The sequence below is a fragment of the Grammomys surdaster genome, unplaced genomic scaffold, assembly GCF_004785775.1.
Source record: "Grammomys surdaster isolate TR1022 unplaced genomic scaffold, NIH_TR_1.0 129, whole genome shotgun sequence".
In the NCBI taxonomy this organism is placed as follows: Eukaryota; Metazoa; Chordata; class Mammalia; order Rodentia; family Muridae; genus Grammomys; species Grammomys surdaster.
In genome coordinates, this window is record NW_021604587.1 from 16,976,376 (window position 1) to 17,000,576 (window position 24,201).

Genomic DNA, 24,201 nt, shown 5'->3' on the forward strand with positions numbered 1-24,201 from the left:
AGAGGGAGAGGGAGAGGGAGAGAGGGGAGAGAGAACCTGAGCACATAATGAAGTGTTAGTGCAATTTAAAATGTGATAATTTTTTCTTTAGCCCAACTTGTTCCCAATTAAATGAGATAGAGACTATAAGATTTATTTAATCAAGCTTTATGGCAAATAGCTGGGCAGCTATTAATCTATTCTAATCTTCTGAGCTAATCTAGCTACTTTCAGCCAAAATCCCTGAGATCCTTGCATTTTTTTATTGATCGGGCGCTCTCTGTTCCAGGTGTGTCCTTTTCTCCTGGTGAATTCTCTCTTCCCCTCCCCTCTCCTCTCTTCTCCCCTCCCCTCCCTCCCCTCCTTTTTTGTCCTTTCCCTCCGGGCTAGGATTGAAAGTCCAGCCCTATTCTCTTTCTTCTCAGCCATTGGCTAGCCAGCTTTTATTGACAAATCAAAGAACAAATGGGGAGCAATGTTTACACAACAATGAGACCGGAGATTTTTTTAGAATAAGTATTACAATGCCACGTCCAGATTGCAACCAGATACTGGAGGCAGAGAAATCGGCATTTGAATAATCCATCGATAATCTTTACACAGTGCACAATAACATTACGCCTACGTCGAAGGAGAAAACTGACTTTTACCTGCATTCTCTTCTCTGCACACGTCACCATTTAGGTTGTGGCAAATGCCGTTATCCGCTGAGCAATCTTGCTGGCTCCATAGTAGCTTGTTATTATTATTATTTACCAGGCTTCTGGTAATTTACCAAAGCTGGCAAGTGAGAAAGTAAAGAATGGGCTAGCAAACCAGTTGTGGTTCTGCACACCTTTAATCCTAGCACTTGGGAGGCAGAGGCAGTTCTATTTCTGTGAGGTCAAGGCCAGTCTGGTCTACATGGCAAGTTCCACATTGGCTATCCAGGGCCAATTTGAGACTCTGTCTCAAATAATTAATTAGTTAAAGGGCTTGAGATAAAGCCCAGTGATTAAGCGTATGTACTGCTCTTGTAAGGATAGAATTCAATTCCCAGCACACACAATAACTGCCTGTAACTCTAGTTCCAGGGCGTCTGCTACCTCTGGTTTCTGAGGGCACCTGCACATATGTTGATACACATACACATAATTAAAAACAACATTAAATATTTTATATGAGTATGTAGCAAAAAGAAAATTACACACGAGACACCAAACCTCCATCTTGGAACCAGCCTCCATCTTTAAAAAAAAAAAAAAGAAAAACAAAAAAAGAAAAAGAAAAAAGAAAAAGCCTGAGAACTTGACCTACAACTAAATCCAAGTACCAGGAAGGTGGCCTTGTCCTTGGTAAGAGTTACTCCCTAGCTACTTCTTAGCAACAGTTAATCAAAGATTAGTTCGATTGTTTCAGATGTGCCTTCAGACCGTTTGTGATTGTATATGGTCTTGCTTCAGAGCACCCACCTGTTGGCTTCCAATAGACATTCAGTTAGATGCTTGCCAGAATGGAGATCCCATTTTCTATAGAACCTTGCCCTATGAGAGTTCAGGGCTGTTTCATCAAACCCTCCTGTGGGTCAGTGTGTGTGTGTGTGTGTGTGTGTGTGTGTGTGTGTGTGTAAGCCCAAATTCCAGTTTGTATAAAGGGGACTGTATCTCAGTTGGAAGAATGTTGCCCTACTATGATACATCGGAGACAGTTCCTTGGTGGCCTTTTAGGGTTCAGACACTTCCTGACACAACAGAGTCTTATCTAATGTAATCATTTAAGTGACATCTCAATACATTTGCTGTATTCTGCTTGTTAGAAGCAGATCACTGGGTCCAGTCCAAACTTAGGGAAGGGTCATATACTGGCATCAACACCAAGAGGAATTGTTGGAACTATTTTTTCCTTTTGTGGTAATGAAAGAACAAAATCAAGGACAGCAATTGCTCCCTTTGAGAGGAGGCTGAAGAGAGATGAAAGAAATTCAGTTGGTTTACATTTAATTAATATTAATTAATTAATTAATTAAATTAATGTTATGTTTAATGTCTAGTAACATAAACAAGGTATGATGGCCAACACCTCTAATCTCAGCAATTGGGAGGCAGAGGCAAGAGGATTGAAAATTCAGTATTATCCTTGGCTACATAGTAAATCCATAGCCAGGCTGGGATACGTGAGACCTTGTCTCAAAAAAGATTGTTGTGGGTTAGGGATTCTCTCCATTGCTGTAAGGAGACACCATGATCAAGGCAACTTTTAAATGATAGCACTTAATTGGGTGCTTCCTTACAGTTCCAGGGGGTGAGACCATGATAATTACGGCAGGATCTTGGTGGCAGGGAGGCATGGTAGCTGAGAGCTCACATAATCTGCAAGTTACAGGAAGAGAGAGCAAGACTGAATATGGTAATGACTTTTGGAATCTCAAAGCTGACTCCCCCCAACACACCTCCTCCAACAAGGCCACACCCACTCTAGCAAAGCCACACCTCCCAATCCTTCCCAAACAGTCCCACTAACTGGGGACCAAACACAAATTTAGCAACTAATTAAAATAGTTGGTCTGGTATAATGGCTCATCAGGTAAAGGCACCTGCCACCAAGCTGAATGACTTGGTCAACCTCTAGGACCTACACAGTAGAAGGGAGAAGTGGTTCCCACAGGTTGTCCTCTGAATTCATGAATTCTGATTTCCTTTGACTTATTCATTCTATAATTCCCTAGATGTTTAAAGATCTGTAAAAACAGGCTGACAATCCTGTAGCCGAGAAAGCATGTAAATGACATCTAAGAATCATCACTTAATGTTTTGAATAGATTAAGCATGACCATGATTTTTAAAAACACATTCATGCAAAGTAAAAATAAAGGGCAGACCTTTAATCCCAGCACAGGGGATGTAGAGGCAGAAGGATGAAGCCGTCTTGGTTTACAGAGTGATTTCCAGGAAAGCCAAAGCTACACAGAAAGACCCTGTCTCATAAAACCAAAACCTCAAAACAAAACAAAACAAAACAAAAATCAAACAACGACACAACCAAAACAAAAAAATGAAAAATGAAAAGTCTGTTTGGACATCCTTCCAGAATGTTTTTATTTTTTTGAGACAGTCAAGTCTTCAACTCAAAACACTGTATCCTCCTGAGTGCTGGGACATGGGCATGCACCAACCACACCTATAATCCTAGCACTGAGTGGGGATTACAGCAGGTTTTGTGTGCTGAGGAGGATTTGTTGTTGTCTTATGTTTCTCCTTTCCACACAGGGCCATGTGTCACAGTCTATGTTCTGACCCTCTTGTAGATACAAGGTGATTTATTTTATGAACCACAGGGCATCCAGTTGCTTAGTCATCCTTGTTCTCAGTACTCTGTGAGAGTGTTCTGGGACATTGGTAGAGGAGTAAAGCAGATTGCCCTACCTTCTGGGCAGGCCCGCCTCACCCAATCAGTTGAAGGACTGAATAGAACACAAAGGCTAATTGTCCCTTAGGTAGAGAGAATTCTTGTAGCCTGATGGCTTTTGAACTGGTACCTCAAGCCCACTTCCCCTTCTCTTCAGACTCAAACAGAAACACTGGCTCTTGCTGAGTCTCAAGCCTGAGTCTAATGGCCTTTGGACCAGAGCTACCTCATTAGCTCTCTTCGTTTTCAAGCCTCAGAATTTGCATTGGAACTGAAGGAAGCATTTTCCTTCCTGTACCTCTAACTATTAAGTCACCCTGCTGACTATGGGACTCACCAGCTACCATAATTGTGTGAGCCAACTCCCTAAACCAAAGCGACCACTCAGGCTCTTTCTTTTGGTTCTACTCTTATGCTGACTTCAACTGGTTCTGCTTTTCTGGAGAACCCTGATGGATACAAGGCTTTCCCATGTTGCTATGGAAAATTTCTTCTCTATTAGCCACACAAAATTCAATTGTTGAGTCTGTCCTATACTTGGATACTTATCTCCTATTTTTGTTATTAATAATAGTAATACAACAATGATTAGGCTTATGCCTAATAACAGTATTGTGTGAGGGGTTATCTGGATGATAAATTTTATAATTGGGGTTGCTATGTTAAATAGTGTCTTATTCTGGGTGTAGTGGCATATGGCTGTAATCCTAGTACACTAGAGACAGAGGCATAAAGATCTCTACAAATTTGAGGTATACCTGGTCTATAAAGCAAGCTCCAGGGTGAGACCATGCCTCATACAAAATAAATGTGTGTCTGTGTGGTCCTGATACTGTGACACTGTTCCATAAAAGGCATGGCTGATGCCATGACTGGTGACCTGTGGCTATACTTTGCTTGTTTTCAAGAAATCAATGACCAATTTTTTTTCTATTGATGAAGATGCAATGCAACTGGCTTTTTTTCCCCAATGCTAACTGGAGCTACAATAAGTACAAACTCTTCAGATAATGGTTTCAAGAGTTCCTATAATGGATGGCTATATTTTGTTAGGGTCCTATCAGAGAAACAGAAGAAATGTATATTTACTTTTTTTTTGTCTTATTTTTTGCACCCGACTCCTCCTAAAACAAATGAATTTATTGGTTTATTTGTTTGTTTGTTTTGAGACAGAGTTTCTGTAGGCTTAGGTTTTTCTCTAAACTATTTAGGGTTCTCAAATGTTTCAACTTCCCTTCTAGCCCACTCACCTCAGGTAGAGGAGAAAGATTAATAAGACAGGGGGTTGTGGACCTGTTTAGAAGGAGTTCTTTGAGGCAGTTCTACTCTTTGTTGTCAGGATACCAGCAGTCCAGTCCAATAGCAAACACCAAACAAGAATTAGTAGCATCAGCTAGATCCAACAGAAACCACAAGGCTCTGTCAAATGGGCACAAGTCAGCAGAAGCGGCAAGAATCAGCCGGAATACCACGAGAAGATCTTTGGCATGTTTCTCTCTGTGAAGTGAAGACCTGTGAAGACCAACAAAGAAGCAAGACCAGTGAAGCATTGTGTGGCCAGCAAAAACTAGTGAAGTATTGCATGGAGTGGAAATCAAGAGTGTCCTTTCACTGTTTGTAGGGTTCCATTTATACTCTTTCCAAACATCATGTGCCCTCTCAAGTGTCTGCTCCAGCAAAATGTCACATGCCCTCTCATGTGTCTGCTTCAGCAAAAACATCCTCTCATGTGTCTGCTTCAGGTTTCAGAATTTAGCCCTCGTTAGTCTGCAACTCACTATGTAGACCAAGCTGGACTTGAACTCACAGAGATCTGCCTGCTTCTTGTCTTTCAAGTGCTGGGACTGTGTGTACCACAACATGTGTGGTGTGTGTGTGTGTGTGTGTGTGTGTGTGTGTGTGTGTGTGTGTAGGTAAAGAATACAGGTACTGTGCAAGCCATATCCCTCTCCCTCTGGAGTTGGAGTTACAGGCTATTGTGAGCTGCCTGAAGTGGATCCTAGGAACCAAACTTGGGTCCTCTGTAAGAGTCGCACATGTCATTAACCACTGAGCCATCTCACCAACCATCATAGGAAATTTCTTTTTTTTTTAAAGATTTATTTATTTATTATATATGAATACACTGTAGCTGTCTTCAGACACACCAGAAGAGGGCATCAGATCTCATTACAGATGGTTGTGAGCCACCATGTGGTTGCTGGGATTTGAACTCAGGACCTCTGGAAGTGCAGTCAGTGCTCTTAACCACTGAGCCATCTCTCCAGCCCCATAGGAAATTTCTTACAGGGATTTAAATACAGGTAATTTTTGGAGATGGTTAAACAGTCTCTGTAAGACTTCTCTGCCTCTTTTATGTACTAGGGAGTGAGTACAAGGCCTTATCCATACTATGCAAACATTCTCTCCCTGAGCTATATTCCCAGAGTTAATCATTTTTAAAAAAACTTTTCAAATAATTTCCCACCAATTTTTCCAGACTGGCCTTAAACTCACTCTGCAGCCCTGGGAGACCTACAGCCTTTGAACCTTGTGCCTCAGCCCCTCACGTAGTGGGGATTATAGGCCAAATGGCACCAGGCCCCAGTAAAGTTAATGTTTTTAATATCTAATGCTGGGGTTTCATGTCCAAAGATTAGGAGTTGGGAAGGGAAGATACACAATACGTGGAGCACAGTGGAATCCAAAAGCTCCAAACAAAGAGAACGGAATGCCAGCTCTTGTTTTCCATCTTAATGTGAGTGAATTGCAGAAGCAGCAGGCCCCCTTGGTCAGCTGACCCAAGAATCAGAGATTTGAAGGAGAATCAGGAAAACACAGAGTCCCTGTAGGCGTGTCTGCTACTCTTATGTCAGTGAGGTAAGTTAGCAGATCAACCAAGTGTGTGGGTGACAGATCTCTTCCTTGGAGCTTGTAAATGTCAAATTCTGTATTGCTGCTATTTTTTCTTCCAATCTTTAAATCTCAAGCAGAAATGTCTGTTGTGGTCCATCCTTATTCAAAACATATGTGAAAGAGAATTTGAAAAATGCACTTCATACTAGCTAAGTAGCTCTTTACAAAGCTACAAGCTATGTACCAGCAAATCCTAAATATATACTTAAGAGAATACGTACATGTATTCACCAAAAGAAACACACTAAAATCCAAAAGTAGATGTTAATTTTTTGTATCTGATATCTTTTGCTCAATATTATCTTTAACAATCATCCATGTATTCAGTTTTTTGCATGTATTCAGTTTATCCTTTGTCAATAATATCATTGTGTAAATATAGTATAATTAGTTTACTTATTTTATTGTTGATATATATTTGAATTATTCTTGTTTGGACCTGGCTCAGTTAGGATTTTACTGTTGTGAACAGACACTATGACAAAGTCAACTCTTATAAGGACAACATTTAATTGGGGCTGGCTTCCAGGTTCAGAGGTTCGGTCCATTATCATCAAGGCAGGAGCATGGCAGTGTCCAGGCAGGCATGGTACAGGAGGAGCTGAGAGTGCTATATCCTCATCTGAAGGCCACTAGAAGACTGACTTCCAGGCAGCTAGGATCAGGATCTTAAAGTGTATGCCACAGTGACGTACCTACTCCCAACTAGGCCACACCTACTTCAACAAGGCCACACCTGCAAATAGTGCCACTCCCTGGGCCAAGTGTATTCTACAAACCACCAAAGGGCCCATCACAAATGCTTCGACACACACACACACACACACACACACGCACACGTATACCCCCCCAGAACCATTTGTGTGTGTGCTTGTGCATGAGAGAAATAATGTAATATTTTTAGCATCTACCAAAAACATTTTTATTTATGTGTATGTGCATGGGCTTGTCTGTATGTGTACCATGTGTGTGTAGAGTCCAAGGAGACCAGAAGAGGGCATCAGATCTCCTGGAATTAGAATTACAGGCTGTTGTGACTGGATGTTGGGAACTAAATCCTGGTTTGTTGGTTAGTTTCTGAAACAGAGTTTCTCTGTGTTATAGTCCTGGCTGTTCTTGTAGACTGGGCTGGCCTCTAACTCATAGAAATTCACCTGTCTCTCCCTCCTGAGTTCTGAGATTAAAGGTGTGTACCATCACCACCAGGCTCAAATCCTGGTCTTAAGAGCAGCAAATGCTCTTAACTACTAAGCATCTCTCAAGCTTCCAAGCATCTATCCACGTCACTACATATTATTAGTTTTCCAAGGAGATTTATTGTGTGTGTTTTTTTTATTTAATAACATTCAGAAACTCTGGAGCTGGAGGTGTTTTCCTGTATGTTTTCCTTACCTTCAGTTGCTCATTCCTTTTCATATACTGGCCTCAACTCTGTAGAGCCTGGTGTTCTAGCTTTGGATAATAAGGCCTTGGGCACAGGAAGCTTCTTATAGGCCTAGGCACTTTTGATGTTGCCATACCATCTTGGTGCACAGGCCCACTGAGAAAAAAAAGAAAAGAAAAGAAAAGAAAAAGCCATATAGCTTCTATCTTGGTGTTCTGTTGGCGCTCAAAGCTTTACTTTCTCCAAGAAGCTTTCCAGAACCAATTGTGGCCTTTCCTGGAGTCATGCTCTAATACAGGAAGCTCCATATCACAGGTCTTCCCAGGTACTCAAGATGCTCAGAGTCTAGGAACATGAGGCATGTTGGCAAGATCAGGAAACCACAGTTCTTTTTGTGTGGTGGTCTCAGAGTGAGCTGTGGGTGTCTTGCACTGGGATCAGCCTAGCACAGTAACTTACCTATCTTACATGTTCAGAAAATTTATTAAAAGGAGTTAAAAGTTAGAAAATCGCCTCAGACAGTTAAACTGTTAGCAATTACTCTGTGTTCAATAAAGCTCACCAAGAGATGGGTTTAACGTGAAAAGCAGCAAGAGAGAAAGGGAATCCTGAAAGTCAACACACACCCAGGCAGTAAAATGAACATGAGAAATAGGGACCAGAGGGGATTATGGTAAATTGATGTTCCAAAGAGACAGAGGCTACTACCCCAAAGCCTGTGGTTCCTGTTTGGAATGTAAACGTGAGTATGTGTTGTTAGATCTAATATTTTAAAAGAAGGCTGGAAATGAGAATCCTTTGTGAAGAAGTAGGATGAGGGGCAAGAAGATGGGAAGAAAATTCTTTATTATTTTATTTTATTTTATTTTATTTTTGGGTTTTTTGAGACAGTGTTTCTCGGTGTAGGGCTGTCCTGGAACTCACTCTGTAGGCCAGGCTGGCCTCGAACTCAGAAATCCACCTGCCTCTGCCTCCCAAGTGCTGGGATTAAAGGCGTGCGCCACCACTGCCCGGCAGAAAATTTTTTATAAAAGTCTCCGGAGGCTATACATCTACAGGCTACTTTTGCCTGGCACGGTGGTCTTCAGAATACTTTGGACCCCATAGTCTACTGAATTGGGGAAAAAAACAGATATGGAACACACGACAGGGCTTATGGAAAGGTGGGAGTAGGGGTTGAGTAGGCTGGGATTAGAATGAAAAGTTCTCAATGCCCGCGCTGGAGGACAGAATTTTCTCAACAGTAGGGAGCGCACGTACCATCCAAAACACTGATAAAAGTTTGAAGACAGCAGGGAAGCAGTGGGCCCTCTGAAGTAACGGTATGAAAACAATAGCTCAAAAAGACAAATTTGTTAACAGCGTGTGGGGACAGATCTGAGTCAGATTAAGGCCATAAGGACACAGAAGAGTCGAGATCTTAAGGACTCTTAAAGGCAGCGACCACATTCTATCTGAAAAACAAGCAAGCTTTCAGCAGTCCAAGGCCTGTCTCTGCTAGTTAAGTTGGAAGGATAGGGAACCTGTGTGTTCTGGACTGCTCCTTCGGCACTTTAAGCCACTTGTCCTGCTCAGTGTATACAAGGGTAGAGAGTCGCACACCGACAGGTGGGCCTGTGGCAAAAATCCAAAACCCTTAGCAAGTGCTCTATGTAGACGCCCACACCGTATCGGGTGGGTCGAGATGCATCTTGCTGCCATGGCGACCGCCTCCTTGGAGACCAAGAGCAGAAGCTCTTGTCCTCGGGGGCGCCCGCGTACGCTCCCTCCCCCCTTCCCACGCTGCGTGCCTTCTTTGTTCTCATGCTTATCTGGAATAGGGAATGGGTGGGAAGGGAAGACCGAAACCCAGAATCAGTCCAGTAGGAAAGATGACTGCTTAGCTCTTAGACAAAACTGCCCGGGCTCGGAAGCCTCGTGGGGAAGGTCGCTCTGGTCGGCTTCCAGCAGCAGTTCCCTCTTAGCTCCCAACCCGCTTCACCACCAGAACTCGTGTTGCTGCGTTGACGTCGACTCGTGGGGCTCAGCCTCCGCGCGCACGTGATATGGAATTTCGTCGTTAATTGGTGGATCTCAGAGACAGCGCATTGGTCCTAAGTGCCCTAGCCCCGCCCCTCCACTCCCCTCACGCCAATGAAGGAGGAGAGGGCGTGGCGCGAGGCTGCTGCGGCGCGGGGCTCTTCCTCGCGCTGTCGAGCCCGCTCTGCTGCTGCCGCCGCCTCCGCGGTCGTTCCTGCCCGCCTGGCCGCGGGGCTCGCCTGCAAGGTGAGATGGGCCCTCCCGGCTCCGTCTAGTGCACCAGAGCCGGCTTCTGAGTCTGAGATCCTCCGCTGTGCTGGAGCTGGACGCGCTGCTTTCTAGCCTGGGGAACTCTGTAGAAGCGGGATGGGGTGGGGGATGTGGGGTCCTGGGTACAAGTGACGGTTAGCCGGCAGGGTACCAGTGACACCAGAGGGTGGGGGCAAAATTGTGGCTGACGTCCCGTTCCCACCTGGTCCTCATGGCTTTCTATGTGACCTTGGAAGAGTAGCCTCTGAGTCTCCGGTGCCCGGGCACGATCATGGGGAGGATGTTGATGTTGGGAGTGTCGGCTCCGGAGACTCCTGCGTCAGCCTGGCGAGCTCAGAGAGCGCAGGGCATTATCTCAGATGGACAGAGCCGCGGCCTTGGTCTTGGTGTGGGTACGTCTGAGGCCCGTTCCACTGTTCTTGTCCCCTGAGAAATCAATAATAGTGGGGTGGGGAGTGCCACACCCACAGCGATGGCGGTAGGAAAGGCCAGAAGGCCAGTGCCAGAGCCTTCCCAGTGTCTTGCAGAAATGGTTTGATTTAGGTTCTGGACCAGTGCTCCTGTTAGTGAACAGGGCTCCTTTGGACAGCTTGAGTCTTTCTTCTTTAATCTGGGTGGTGGGATGTGAAGATAGGGCATTGCTCTGCATGAAGGAGCGCGCCAGGGTGGGGTGGGGTGGGGTAGGGTGGGGTAGGGTGGAGTTGGGGGGTAGGTAGGAAGGAGATCTGGAGCAGCTGTCACCCGTGTCTCTGCTTCTTGGGTGGAAGAGTCGATCTAGAGGCCAGAAGAATCCAAGCCACCTTCCTTTGGCTGAGGTCAGGGGGATGTGGGAAGCGGATGCTTGGCAGAGGAGAGCTACACATGTTGGTAGACAGGAGGGGGTAACACCCTTTTCACAGGTCAACCTTTCCCTCTACTGTTTGTGAGAGTAAACACCCATACCATTTATTGGCTTTGGGGAAGGGGGGCTTCTGAAGATAGGTCAAGGCAGAGTAGATGGAAGATGGCTTCCACATGTGACCTCGATGTGGCCCTCCCTATCTGAGACTTCAGTGGGTGTTCTTTGAGTTTTAGGGGGAGGTTGCACAAGTGCTTTTGCTGGGCTGAGTAATTGAGCTGTGACTTGGTCCCTGGATGGGTGTAGGGGAGGTGGTAGGAAGAATTGAAAGTTGTTTTCTACTCTGACATAGAAAAAGGCTTCTATTAGGTTGGGAATGGTGGGCTGAAGAATGACTGAGAGGAGATGCTGAAAGGTTTGGGGATGTGCTCCCAGCCACACAGCACAGCTCACGCTGAAATTGGCTTTGTGATACACTGGGGCTTAAAGGCTGCCTCTGGGAAGAGGTAGATAACCAGAAGGGAGAGTGTCACAATTCAAGAGTTTCACTTTGCCAGGGATAGACCATCTTTGGCACTTAGCTTGGACCTTGAGTGCTAGAACAGGGTAGCCTGGACTGGTTAGGGGCAAGGCCTTATGGCACTGAGGACCCTGGGTTTTTCAATAACCACCCAGTTTTTACCCACATGCTGGCTCTTTGGAAAGTTAGCCTCAGAGCTTTCCCCTGCCCACGGTTTTGTTACTCCAGTTTCCCTAAGAGCATCTGAAAGCCCAAGAAGCCCTCGGTGTTCCCCATCCTGCAGTAGTCCAGGATCTCACTTGACTTATATATGTGTGTTTGTGTGGTTTTTTCTAATTATTTAGAGATATTGTCTCAGCTCAGACTGTCCTTACAGTCGCTATGTAGCCAAGGATGAACTCCTGATCCTCCTGCCTCTCCTAACCAAGTCTGCCTGCTGCCATACCCAGTTTTCTCTCCTCACTCCTGATTTGTTGACGGCCATCTAAGGACAGGAGCATCATCTGCTTTTTTCCAGATGAGGGCCCTAAAGTAGAAAAGGCGCCTCCTCCATAGTCTTCCTGGAGCCTGACTGCCCTGGAATGGAAGAAAGGAAGAAGGGCAGGGGAGAGGCCTCCTTAATCTCTTAGCTAGTTTCTGAGAAGCTGAACTCCCTGAGGGCTCCTCCAAGAGTGACCGGAAGTGCTTTTTTCTGGTGCCTTTCTTCCAGTGAAATTGTCTTTGCTCTGGGAAGCAAGCCCTTGGAGCTTTGTGTCTGTAGTGGTTAAGGGTTGAGGTAGAGTCAATGGTGCCGGCATTTTCACAGAGGTCTAGGCACAGCTGTACCAAGTCCTGAGGAGAACAGGCCACTGCTCACTCTCCTGGAGAAATGAAATGGCTCATCCTCACTGCCAGCAAGGGTATGGTCTGAATTTGATTGGCTGCTGGCCCCCTACCCCCCGGGGTGAGGAGGGTGCTGTGTGGTTTAGGTGACAGTGGGAACTTGGCTAGCACAGGTGCAGGCTGGAGGCATGGCCAGGCTAAACGTTGTGAGGTGGCCTAGCAGTTCCCTGTGGACAGGACTACAGCGGGAGAGGCCCAGTGGCCTCTTTTTCTGCTTCTAATGAGGAATGTGTGTGGCTGAGTGTAGTTCCCGTGGGGCAGCCGCTGGCAGGTTGTCTGTTGTGGAAGGAGGTTTGCTTTTTCCAGGTTCTTGTGGGTCCCTGAAGTTACTTTCCTTACCATTCTTAGGGTTACAGGCAGTTCCTGCATGATGGCTCTCCTTCAAATTCTGGCCTCTGAAGGAAATGGAGGTCTTGCTTTCAGCAGTTTGTTCATCTTGGGGTGGGCATGGGCAGGAACCAACTGACTGTCGTAACCCTCCAGAGAGAGAGAGAGTGGAAGGAAACCTCAGTTGGGAGGAGATTGCCTTCCAGAACAAGAATTGGCTAAGAGATGAGGGTGAGAAGTTCCTGAGAGTCACTGACCCCGAGCACACCATATCTAGCCCAGTTGGGCTTGCCTCAGGATGTCATTCATTAATTCAATCAACAAATGTAAACTGAATTTGTCTTCCTCTCCAGTGCTCTGTTGGATGCTGGGGACATTTGGCAAAGCTATAGTCACTGCCCTCAATGACAGGAAAGATTAAAATAAGTTATTATTACAGAGTGAGAGAGGACATGGCTAGGCCTTCCCTGGGATTGGGATGGAGTGTGAACTGCTTTCCTAAAAAGATGCTGGGGCTGGAGCTGAGCTGAACTTAGGTGTAGATGGGCTTAGCTTAAGTGTAGTTCTGGCTGAGGGCCTGGAGAAAGGTTGACTGGGACTGCTCCAGGTCAGCCTGTTTTGGTAAAAGGGCTCAGGGGAGTCTTTGATCACTACTGGTCATCCATATCTCTAAGAAGTGTCTGGAGATATGGAAAAACCTTACAGACACTGGCCTGTGGCTGTCCCATGGCTGTACCAGTGTGTCTGGAACATACTGCAAGAAAAAAGACCGGCCGCCCTGGTCACTTGTCACAGCCTGGAACCTATTTCAGAAGTGGCTAGAATGTTTTCTAAGGCTAGGTTCCCTGGAGGCAAGCTGACCGTAAGCAACCCTCGCCAGATGGGAGTAGGGCAGAGAGCTTGCTGCTCTTCATTCCAGGGCCTGTGGACAAGCTTCTGGGAGGGTGTTGATGGTGCGTGTTCCAGTTCTGGCTGCTTCTGCATCCCAGAGTCTAGAGTCTTGGAATTCCATGCATCTCTCCAGGCTTCTTTCTAGCAGGGCTATCCTGAGACCCAAGCTCTGAACACCCTAACCACTGTAGGGTCTGGGAGGACTTGTCTGGCAACAGGCAGTAGGGAAGAAAGTCCCAGGGGTTCCCAGGACTGGTCTGTACTCAGGGGACCCTGAGTTCATGCCCTGGACAGGCCAGCCACTGACTATAAATGCTACCCTGTAGCTTCTCTTCAGTCTCTGAATTATGCAAGCTCACTCCTGGGTCACTCATCTCTAAACACTTCAGTGGCTTTCTCTGAAAAACATGGACATGCATATATAGTACAATTCCATTATCTCACTGAATAAAATCCGGTTTTCAGACTGGCTTCAAACTTTCTGGGTAACTGAGGAGGTCAGAAGGGCTTCATTCAGTCCCTGGTTTTAAGCTGCTGTGTGAACCCTGGGAGCTGAGCCTGGGTTCTTTGTTAAGAGCAACAAGTGTTCTTAACCATTGTTCCAGCCTTTCTTAATATATTTGAGTTAAATTAATTTACACAGTGCTGTGGGATTGCCACATGCTAAGCAGGCACGCCACTGTTGAGTTCCATTTCCAGGTTTCCAAATGTAAGTCTCTCTGTTTTTCTTAATAGTGTCTCACTCTGTAGACCAGGCTGGTCTCAGACTCAGAGGTCCACAGGCCTTCCAAGTACTAAGATTAAAGCCTGAAGAGGTTTTCAGATCCTCTGGTGTTGGAGTAACTTATTGGCAGTTGTGAGCTGTCTGACATGGATTCTAGGACTCAGACTCTGGTCCTCTGCAAGAGAAGTACATGTAACTGCTGAGCCATCCAGCCCTTCAAATGTCTTTTTTTTTTAAGATTTATTTATTTTTTGTATATGAGTACACCATTGCTCTCTTCAGACACACCAGAAGAGGGCATCAGATCCCAATACAAATGCTTATGAGCCACCACGTGGTTGCTGGGAGTTGAACTCAGGACCTCTGGAAGAGAAGTCAGTGCTCTTAACCACTGAGCCATCTCTCCAGCCCCAAACGTCTTGTTTTAATAGAGTTAAAAACCCCTACCACCATTTCTTGTAGTAGATGAGGTAAAAGGGTATGCTTTCTTGTGGGATTTATCTGCCTTCTTGATGCCTTATGTGAGTGTTATCTAAAGCAGGTTGATAGAACTGTGCAGGCTATGTCACAGCTATTCAAAGTAATATTGTTTCAGTGCAAAAGCTGTCACAAATGACACACAAATGAGTAAAAGGAATTGTGACCCAATGAACCTTTATTTGCAAACAAACAATCAGGCTGTGGCCCAATTCCATATCTAGAGCACTCTGTCACATCCCTTTCATTTAGAAACAGGTCAGTTGTCCTGCGGCATAGCCTGCCTTCTGGATGGTCTCATTGCGTGCGCACAGTTATTTAATTTGTTCCACAGTCCTGTGTGTTTGGTTAAGTTGGGTGTAGAGGCTCAGTTAGGTCTAGCCTAAGCATCTTCATCAGTCATCCTCTGTCAGAGATGCTGTGACTTCATGCAGGCTGTCTCACTTCAGGGAACATGTCTGTGTTGTCCCACAGTGAGTGAGGGGAGGTATTATTTCTCCCCATGGCAGTCTGTGTCATTCTCCCTTTGGGTCACCAGATCATCTGTCAGTGCCACTTGGGCATCTCTCATGGGTCAGAAGCATCCTGAGAGTCCTTGTCTCTGGCATTTGTTTCTTTAGGAGCACGAATGACTTGGCATTTGATCCTTTGGTATTATTAGCAGGAAGTTGCCTACAAAGATGGCAGTTCACATACAAGATATAGGCTGAGTTACTCCCCTTTAATTGCCTGATTCCATGGCAGACAGTTGAGGCATTGCTGTCCTCAGTTGTACATGAGGTTAGGGTTGTTTTGCTTGCTTCCCACCTTTTCTGTACTCTACATGTACTGGTTTTGTTTATCCCATCTCTTCCATCAGGGTGCTCTCACTAGTTTTTTGATGCTTAAATGGACTCTACCCTACCCATCAGAAGCTTCCTAAGATTGCCTCATGGTTGTTCTTTCTGATTTTGTTACATGTATGTAGTGTATGTACACTGCACATGCACTAGCCAGCATATGTATGAAGGTCAGAGGAGAGGTGCAGGAGTTGTTTCTCTTCTGCTATGTGGGTCCCTCAGATTAAACTCAGGTCATCATGCTTGGCAGCAAGTGTCTTTTACTTGCTGATCAATCTCAGCTTCTTACAGTTACTTTTGCACTGAGGCAGCCCTTGGGTTGCTGAGCCAGAGGCCTCTGTGACTCAGGTTAGGATCTAAACAGCAGGTTTAGACAGGGGACCACCTTCTCTATAGGACTCTGTATGTGGCCCTGACTGACTGCCAGAATGTGAGTATGAACTCTTATGAGGTCGTCTCTTATTCTTACCCACTTGTAACTATACTGTTGATTGACCTGAAACTACTTGAACTGGGTATATGACCTGAATAATATAGTCCTTGGGTCTGCTCTTTGGGGTCAGCAATGCCAGAAATAGCCTCTAAAAATTGCCAGTAAAGAAAGCCTCCTTTCTTTTTCAGTTGTCTTTCCTGCCAGTCTTAGGTAGCTGGACATATGAGTCCTGTGTTGGCACTTTGGCAACTGAAGCTAGCTGGATGAGTCTTAGGTCAGTAGGGTATCAGGCAGGGCTGGGTTGAGGGGTATGTGTGTGTGTGTGTGTGTTTACACTAGAAGGGTCAGACGTGTCCCTGTGTCTTCTGAAAGCAATAAGGGTTTTCCAAAGGGAGCTCCACCCCATCCCCACCAGCCACGGGTGGTCTTGACTCCATCTTTATCCTTCAGGTTCCTATCACTGTCTCTGGAGCATGGCAGGCTGCTGAGCTTGAGTGGCAGTGTCAAGTAGGAGCTGTGTGTCTTGCTCAGTGGAACGGAGGGTGTCCATGGCTGCAGCCAACAGAGGTGAGTGCTGTAAGACTGTAAGTTTGCATGAGCTCTCAGAGTGGCCCCTGGTGGATTGTTACAAATTGGGCTTGTTTCAGCCCTGAATGTGATGCCTCAGTGTTCAGAATATGCCAAGGCTTGTGCTGGGTCTGGGATCACCCAAGCCCCAGAAGGGAGCCCTGCTTGCTCTTTGGTTTGCCATTTTATGGAAATGTATGCTTTTGTGTCCACATATGTCAGCCCCTCTGTTCCACTGGTTGCAGTGTTAAAGGACATGAGGGCTGGGCTGGTTGAACATCAGACACCTGGACATGAATCTGGAAGACTTTAGCTAAAGGAAACTGGGTAAGATTTGAGAATCAGGTTGAAAGGGGCTTACCAGGAACTGTAGCTATGCATGTTTAGCAGGGCGTCTGCTGAGTATCCAAGAACCTAGACCAGTGCCAGTCCAGGCCCTCCCACCAAAATGACTCTGGATCAGACTCTTGGGAGGCCTAAGGCCTTGCTGGAGGGTCACAGAGGGCTGGGGTCATACCCTTGGTTTCCCATAGGCTGAATGTTTCCCATGGGCTCTTGGCTATCTCCCAGCCATGTAGTGTGTTTTAATCCCTGCCCTTCCTGGCCTTAGAACTTCCAAAACATCACAGTGATAGCTAAGACCCTCACAGACCCTCATCTACACTAGTAGAGGAGGAAACAGTGTGGGGTAGACTAGAATGCTGCTCAGCCTCTTCAGTGCTAGTGACCACTGGTCTTGACTGGCAGCTGAAGCCTCTTCTAGGAGGCCAAGTGTTTTCTGTTGTTGTTGTTGTTTTCTTTCTCAAATTGTGGTTTTTAACAGGTTCCATTGTAAGTAGATTCACTAGAGTCCATTCTTATCACTGTGCCCCAGGTTGTTTGGAGTTATCAGGCGTCACAGGCTGGGCCTGTCTCTTGCACTAACAAACCAGAAGGGAAGGTGTTATTTGGGATGAGAGATGGTTCAGCAGTCCTCTTGTAGAGGACCTGGGTTAAGTTTCCAGCACTCACAGCAGGCAGCCCAGAGCCACCTGCAAATCCAGTTCCTTCAAGTTTGTTGCCTTTGTTGTTGCTGTCTTCTCCGTGCCCCCAGACAGGGTTTTACTATATGGTACCATCTGCCCTTGAACTCACAGAGATTCACCTGCCTCTGCCTCCCAAGCTAGGATTAAAAGTGTGTGTCATGCCTAGCAGATCCAATGCTTTTTTGCTTGACACATTGTTCACATAAACTCAGACAGACAGACAGACAGACAACACAAACATAAATAAATAAATAAATAAATAAATAAATAATCTTAAAAACAAATAGATGGCAGGGATGGAGAGCTTGGTACTGTGGACAGTCCTGCTTTACACTGAATGATGGTAGAGAAGGGGCCAGCCTCTTTCCTTTCAAGTGAGGGGTCCTATCAGCTACTCCCTGAGTCTTTCTCACATGTATGCTGGGAAGGGCACATTTGTGGGAACACTACACAGGCAGGTGTCTGTGTGTAGGTGGGGTGCACAAGCCTCAAGTTAACAGCATCTACTGTGACTGACAGTGTATGCTGGGTGAGCATGGGGAGGAAACAAGGAGATGTGGTTTCCTGGTGGTGAGGCAATCCGGCAGCCTCTGGAGCCTTCTCCTCCTCTTCCTAGGCAGTAAGCCCAGAGTCCGAAGTATCCGCTTTGCAGCAGGCCATGATGCAGAAGGCTCCCAGAGCCACGTCCACTTTGATGAAAAGCTACATGACTCGGTGGTCATGGTTACTCAGGAGAGCGACAACAGCTTCCTAGTCAAGGTAAGTGAGCTCCCCCCTACCACCAGCCTCACTCCTCCTTCCTCCTTCCTGGCTTCTAGAAGCTGTCCTACCCATCCAACCCTTCCCCAGCTGAGGTCACAGGCACAAACTTGCCTCTCCCTGAGCCTTTGTTTCTTCATCTGTGAAATGGGAGGTAAGGAACTAGGTAAGTGATTTAAACAAATGCCATAGACAAGGGCCATAGAAGGATGGTTGGAGGCTGTGGTATCATGGGCCTGGATCAGGCCTAGGCACGCTCTCCTAGTGTTGTGGCCTTGGGCAGTTTGTCCCCCATTTATCTCCTCCCTCCTTTTGACTCCATATACTTGCTATGTTTATTTGTTTTGTTGGAGCATGCATCCCACAGTCACATACGGAGGTCAGAGGACAGCTTGCATGAGTCGGGTCTCTCTTCCACTTTGTGGGTTCCAGGGATCATCAGGCTTGGCTGTAAAGTCTCTACTTGCTGAGCCATCTCACCAGCCAGCTATTCATGCCATTATACTTCACACACCCAGCAGCATGGCTCCTTCAACTGCTTGGATGCTGTTAGGTTCCATACCCACTTAGAAGGGACAGGAAGGAATTTTTGGAGGGATATGTTAGGAGATATAGGAGTTGAGACCTTCAGATTGGTCAGTGAAAGGGTCCCAGAGTTGAGCAGAAGTGCCCTGGGGTGAGGGCCTGCTGCCCTTCTCACAAGGGCCTCAGGTTTGTATTCTTTTCTGTTCATCTCTAAAGTCTTCATTCTCTCTCCTGCAGCTGATGGCTACCAGGGGAATAAACAAAATCAAGGCACTAAAACATTTGACAGGAAAATTAAAGGCAGTCACATGGCCCAGAAGTGACCATGGTGACTATGTTGGTGTATTTTTTTTTTCAAAACTTTGTTTCCAAAAGCTAGTATTGTTGGTAGTAGGGTTTGTTTGTTTGTGTTTTTTGGAGAGGTTTTTTTCTGTGTAGCTCTGACTGGTCTGGAACTTGCTTTATAGACCAGGTTGGCTTAGAACCTCAGAGAGATCTACCTTCCCCTGTGTCCTGAGTGCTGGGGTAAAAGGTGTGTGCCACCACACCCAGCTGACATGTTTTTTTGCATGCTTTTGTTTGCAAGCTGTTCCCTGTCTGCCAGAAAATAATTTTCAATGAGATTTCACCCCCATCTGGTATTTGGCATATGTCATGGCTGCTTGTGTGTTCTGGTTGTTTCCATTCCTTTTATAAATTAGGGTGATGATAAGCATTGTCCTCCACATCTCTGAGTATTTCCCTGGCAAGTGCCACAGTATTGCAAGGACAGCCAGAAGGTCTTTGAAATTTCTTTTAAAATTATTACTCTGTGTGTGCACAACACTGCATGTGCCATAGTGTGCATGTGGAGGCCAGGGAACAACTTTGTGGAATCAGGACTTCACATCAGATTGACCTCATGTCCAAAGCCTTTGTGTGTGTGTGTGTGTGTGTGTGTGTGTGTGTGGCAAGTTCCTTTATCCACTGAGTCATCTTACCAGCCCTTAGAAAGCCTTTTTTTTTTTTTTTTCGAGACAAGGTTTGTCTGTGTAGTCCTGGCTGTCCTGGAACTCACTCTGTAGACCAGGCTGGCCTCGAACTCAGAAATCTGCCTGCCTCTGCTTCCCAAGTGCTGGGATTAAAGGCATGCGCCACCACTGCCTGGCCCGAAAGCCTTTTTTTTAAAAAGCTTTTTTTTCCTTCCTTCCTTCCTTCCTTCCTTCCTTCCTTCCTTCCTTCCTTCCTTCCTTTTCCCTCCCTCCCTTCCTCCTTCCCTCCCTTCTATCTATCTCTATCTATCTATCTATCTATCTATCTATCTATCATCTACCTATCTATCTACCTATCTATCTAATCTGTTGAGATAGAATTTCTCTATGTATCTCTGGCCATCCTGGAACTCCCTCTATAGATCAGGCTGGACTTAGAGAGATCCACCTGCCTCTGCCTCCACAGTCCTGGGATTAAAGGCATGTGCCACCACTGCCCAGCCTTTTTACACTTATTTATTTTGGGGGAGGTGTGCCATAGCACACATACAGAAGTTGAGGACAACTTGCAAGAGTCAGTTCCCCCCTTCTACTATGTAGGTTCTGGGGACCAGATTCAGGTTGTCAGGTCAGTGGCAAGTACCGTTTCACCCACTGTGTCAGCTCATTAGACCTGAGAATTGACATGGCTTAGCTAGTAAAGGAACTTGACCAGCCTAGCTACCTAAGTTTGGTCCCAGAACCTACTTGGTGGAAGGATAGAGCCAGCACTGGCAAATTATCTTCTGACTTCCCCGGCACTATAGCATATGTTAAGCCTACCCTCTTACCAATAAATGGAAAAGAAATCCAAATTTTAAAAAAAAATATGTTTTTGGTTTTTTTTTGTTTTTTTTTGAGACAGGGTTTCATGTACTCCAAGCTGTCCTTGAACTGGCTGTGTAGCCAAGGATGACCTTGGACTTCTGATCCTTCTGCCCCTGCCTCCAGAGTGCTGTGATTACAGGTATGCCCTACCAGGCCTGATTTGATTTGGTGATGGGGATCAAATCCAGGGCCACGCATGCTAGACAGGCACTCTACCAACTGAGCTATATCCCCAGCTCTTTGTTTTGAGAGTGTAGCAGGGCTGGCCTTAGACTCACTGGGTAGCTCACACTGCTCTTATACCTGCAGCAGCCCTACTGCCTTGGTCTCAGGGCTGGAGTAGATGAGAGCTACCCTGCCTGGCTCAGAAAGCTTTCAGAAGGCCACTCTTCTCAGAGGCATTTCAGTTTATGACCCTTTACACCAAAAAGTTTCCAAGGCCCCTTTCCCAGAGGGACAGCATTGCCAGGCAGTGTATCTGGGCAACAGAAATTGTTTGGACCATGAGCAGAGGTCACTGATCACCTGGCACTGCTGAGTGTGCAGGTAGGCACACGTGCATCACCATGTGTCGACAGACAGGATCACAGGTTTTGTGGTTAATAATTCGGCTTTTGACTTGCTGTGGGCTCCCACAGCTGGTTTAGTGGGGTTTTGTTGATGTTGTTTGTTGGTTTGTTTGGTTGGTTCTTGGGATCAAAATCAGTGATTCACACATATTGAATATATAGTCTACCATTGAGCCATTCCCCAAACCCTAGTGTCTGGTTCTCCAGTTCTGTTTTCTCTCCTATCCCATGCTATCAAGTAATGAAGTTACCGACGTTCCTTCCTGGGCTGCTTGATCTGGATAGGTGCTGTAGTGATGCTTCCCCTCCCTGGCTGTGGCTGGTTTCTTACTGAGTACCACACAAGGCAGGAGTGACCAGGAGGTCTAGGAAGGACTTTTCTTTCATTCACAATGTGACCTCTAGGCAGTCACTTCTCTGACTTCCATTTTTTATTTGTAAAACTGAGGCCTGTGTGGTCTCTGAGACAGACGCAGGGCATGACTCTTCATACCAAAAAGTTCCCAAGGCCCCTGTCCTACAGGGACAGCATTGGTTGCCAGGCAGTATATCTGGACAACAGAAGTTGCTTGTGCCATGAGCCTTAAGGGGAAGGAATTGTTAAAAGGCCTGGAACAGCTGGAGCATAACACGAGTTGGGCTCCAGGGAAGCAGATGCTGGGGTTCACCAGGAGCCCCGGCAGCACACCCTGATGCCCTAGGAGAAGCCACAGTGAGGATGCCTCCCTTTCTCCCTTGTTGCTGTAGGTTGGCTTCCTGAAGATCCTGCACAGGTATGAGATTACCTTCACTCTGCCTCCGGTGCGCAGACTGAGCAAGGACATCCATGAGGCCCCTGTCCACAGCTTGCACCTCAAGCTCCTCAGCGTCACACCCATCCCTGAGGGTAGGTCCCCTTCTGGGCTGCTAGAGGCCCACCCTAATTATCTATGAGAGCCTGCTGTGAGTTTCTTTGCCCTTTCCCTTGCTAGGGTGACCAGGCAGCTCAGGAGAAGGCAGGAGCATGGCACCTCCTTGAGCTTCCAGTATGGGAGCAGTTTCAGCCCCAGGCCTCCATTTTTGGATAGAGAAGTCCATTCCATTAACATACGCTGCAGATTTGCATGCCTGTTCACTGTCTGATGATACCTTCAGTGGAGAGGTCCCAGGGATGGGAGCCACAGAGGACCTGCCTTTGGACCTCCAGCCTCCCTCTCATCTTCCTGGATAAAAAGGCAGAGCTGTAGGAACTTTGTCTAGAACCCACTAGTTCCATTCAGGCATTGGGTTCTAGGCTGCTTCTCCAGCTGGCTTCTGGTGCTGTCCTACTCTTGATCACCAGCCTGACAGAGACTAGGGTGCCAGTTTCAGGGGTACGATGCTGAGTACTGGCTTCAGTTCCACATCCCCACTACTGCTTCCTAACCACCTGCCCTTCGGTGGAAGTCCCTTCCTCTTGCCACCCCGTCTGTTCAAAGCCCACCATGACAGCCTCTCCTTGATCTCCATCACCTTCTTTCTGCCGTTTTTTGTGGCACCAGTGGGACCTTAGAAGGATGAATGGGACCCTATCTTCCACCTTTAGAGACACGCTGAGTTCTCAGGCCAGAGGCACAATGGCCTTATTTGAAAGGATGGAAGTTTCTTAAGTCCTGTACCAGTTCTATGGGGTGGCCCTCTGAAGGGGCCATCTGGGCTTCTTTCTGGAAGAGACTCAGCAAGAGTTACTGGGTAGGGACTGAGTGCTGGGGACAATATAGACAATATGATTGCCTGTCCATCTCTGTCCTCCAGCAGGATACAGCATCAAGTGTGAGTACTCGGCACACAAAGAAGGCGTCCTCAAAGAGGAGATGCTCCTGGCCTGTGAGGGTGACATGGGCACCTGTGTGCGTGTGACGGTGCAGGCACGGGTCATGGGTGAGTTAGCGTTAGGGCAGGTCTGGTTGGAGGAGGGAGACATGAGACTGGCTTCAAGAGATTCTTGAAGTTGGCAGGGTCTTTCCCCAAAACCTCAGCTAATGCCAGGGAGAGGTCTCTGTGGGATAAACCTTGTGTGGTGCCAGCACACAGCCAGCATATTCTAACTTGTGCCTACCTTGCAGACCGGCACCACGGTACACCCATGCTGCTGGATGGTGTCAAGTGTGTGGGCGCCGAGCTGGAGTATGACTCGGAACAGAGTGACTGGCACGGCTTCGACTGAGGCCTGGGGCCGTGCCTGCCTGCCTGCCTGCCTGCCTGAGCCCCTGAGCCTTAAAACTCCACTTGCTCCCCGACATGCTGCGTGATGGTGTGGCTTCCTCACCTCTCCCCTGGTGGGCATGGCAGGGCTAGACCTTGCTCTTGCCTCCCACCTCTGCCTTCATCCCTACCACCACCCTGCCTCTCCACAGTCCTCCCCACTTCCTCCTCTCCCATGTGCCTGAGTCTCCTGACCGAAGAAATGGGTTGAGCCCCGAGGAGGCTATCTGAGAGGAGGGACCTGGGGTGGGATTTACCTCTTCCACCCCAAGCCATAGGGGTTCTAGCTAGGGGTTGGGAGAGGACCGAGTGGCTGTCTGTGTGACGTTGATGCCCCATTGCTGCTGCTATTGTCGTCTCCCCTTCTCCACCTCTGCTGCCCTCATCTTCCTTCCCCACTGCCGTTCGTGTGGTGAGGAGGTACAGTTCCTAGCTCCTACCCCTCAGGTCTGTGGTATTTGGTTTTTAAATGACTGGTTGGAATAGAGACCTCAATAAATAAAAACTCCAGTAGACTTCAGAGGTCAGCGGGGGCTTTTTGTTCTCTGCGGTTGGAAGACCACCCTTGATAGATGGGCCAACAGGATCAGGTGGAAGGTGCTGCACCGTACTGTGGCACCTGCACCATGAAGACATGGATGCCTTTTAGGTCTGGGACAAAGTGCTTGAGTGCTTGAGGTGTCTAGGACATAAAATAGTCTTCAGGAACTCAGGGATGCTGGACAGGGAGAGCAACAGCTCCTTGCCACGTCCCTTGGATCTGTGCAGCTGACAACTGTCTTCTAGTATTCATACACTACTCCCACTTATGGGGGTCCCTACTCTGGTGGTTC

General features: G+C 46.9%; 1 protein-coding gene across 3 annotated transcripts; it reads left to right on the forward strand.

Annotated features, from left to right (window-relative positions):
* The first annotated feature begins 9,781 nt into the window (after positions 1–9,781).
* CUNH20orf27 (chromosome unknown C20orf27 homolog) lies at positions 9,782–23,888 on the forward strand. 3 transcript variants are annotated; one of them, XM_028755745.1, is made up of 6 exons: positions 9,782–9,907; positions 16,313–16,429; positions 18,071–18,213; positions 21,893–22,031; positions 22,922–23,044; positions 23,230–23,888. In XM_028755745.1, the coding sequence occupies exons 2-6, from the start codon at positions 16,411–16,413 to the stop codon at positions 23,328–23,330; spliced, it is 525 nt and encodes a 174-aa protein (XP_028611578.1). In that variant the 5' UTR covers positions 9,782–9,907; positions 16,313–16,410; the 3' UTR covers positions 23,331–23,888. The 3 variants fall into 3 exon arrangements, with proteins under 3 accessions (XP_028611578.1, XP_028611588.1, XP_028611570.1); XM_028755755.1 differs by having other exon boundaries at positions 18,075–18,213; XM_028755737.1 differs by having other exon boundaries at positions 9,839–9,907; positions 22,919–23,044.
* Positions 23,889–24,201: the final 313 nt, after the last annotated feature.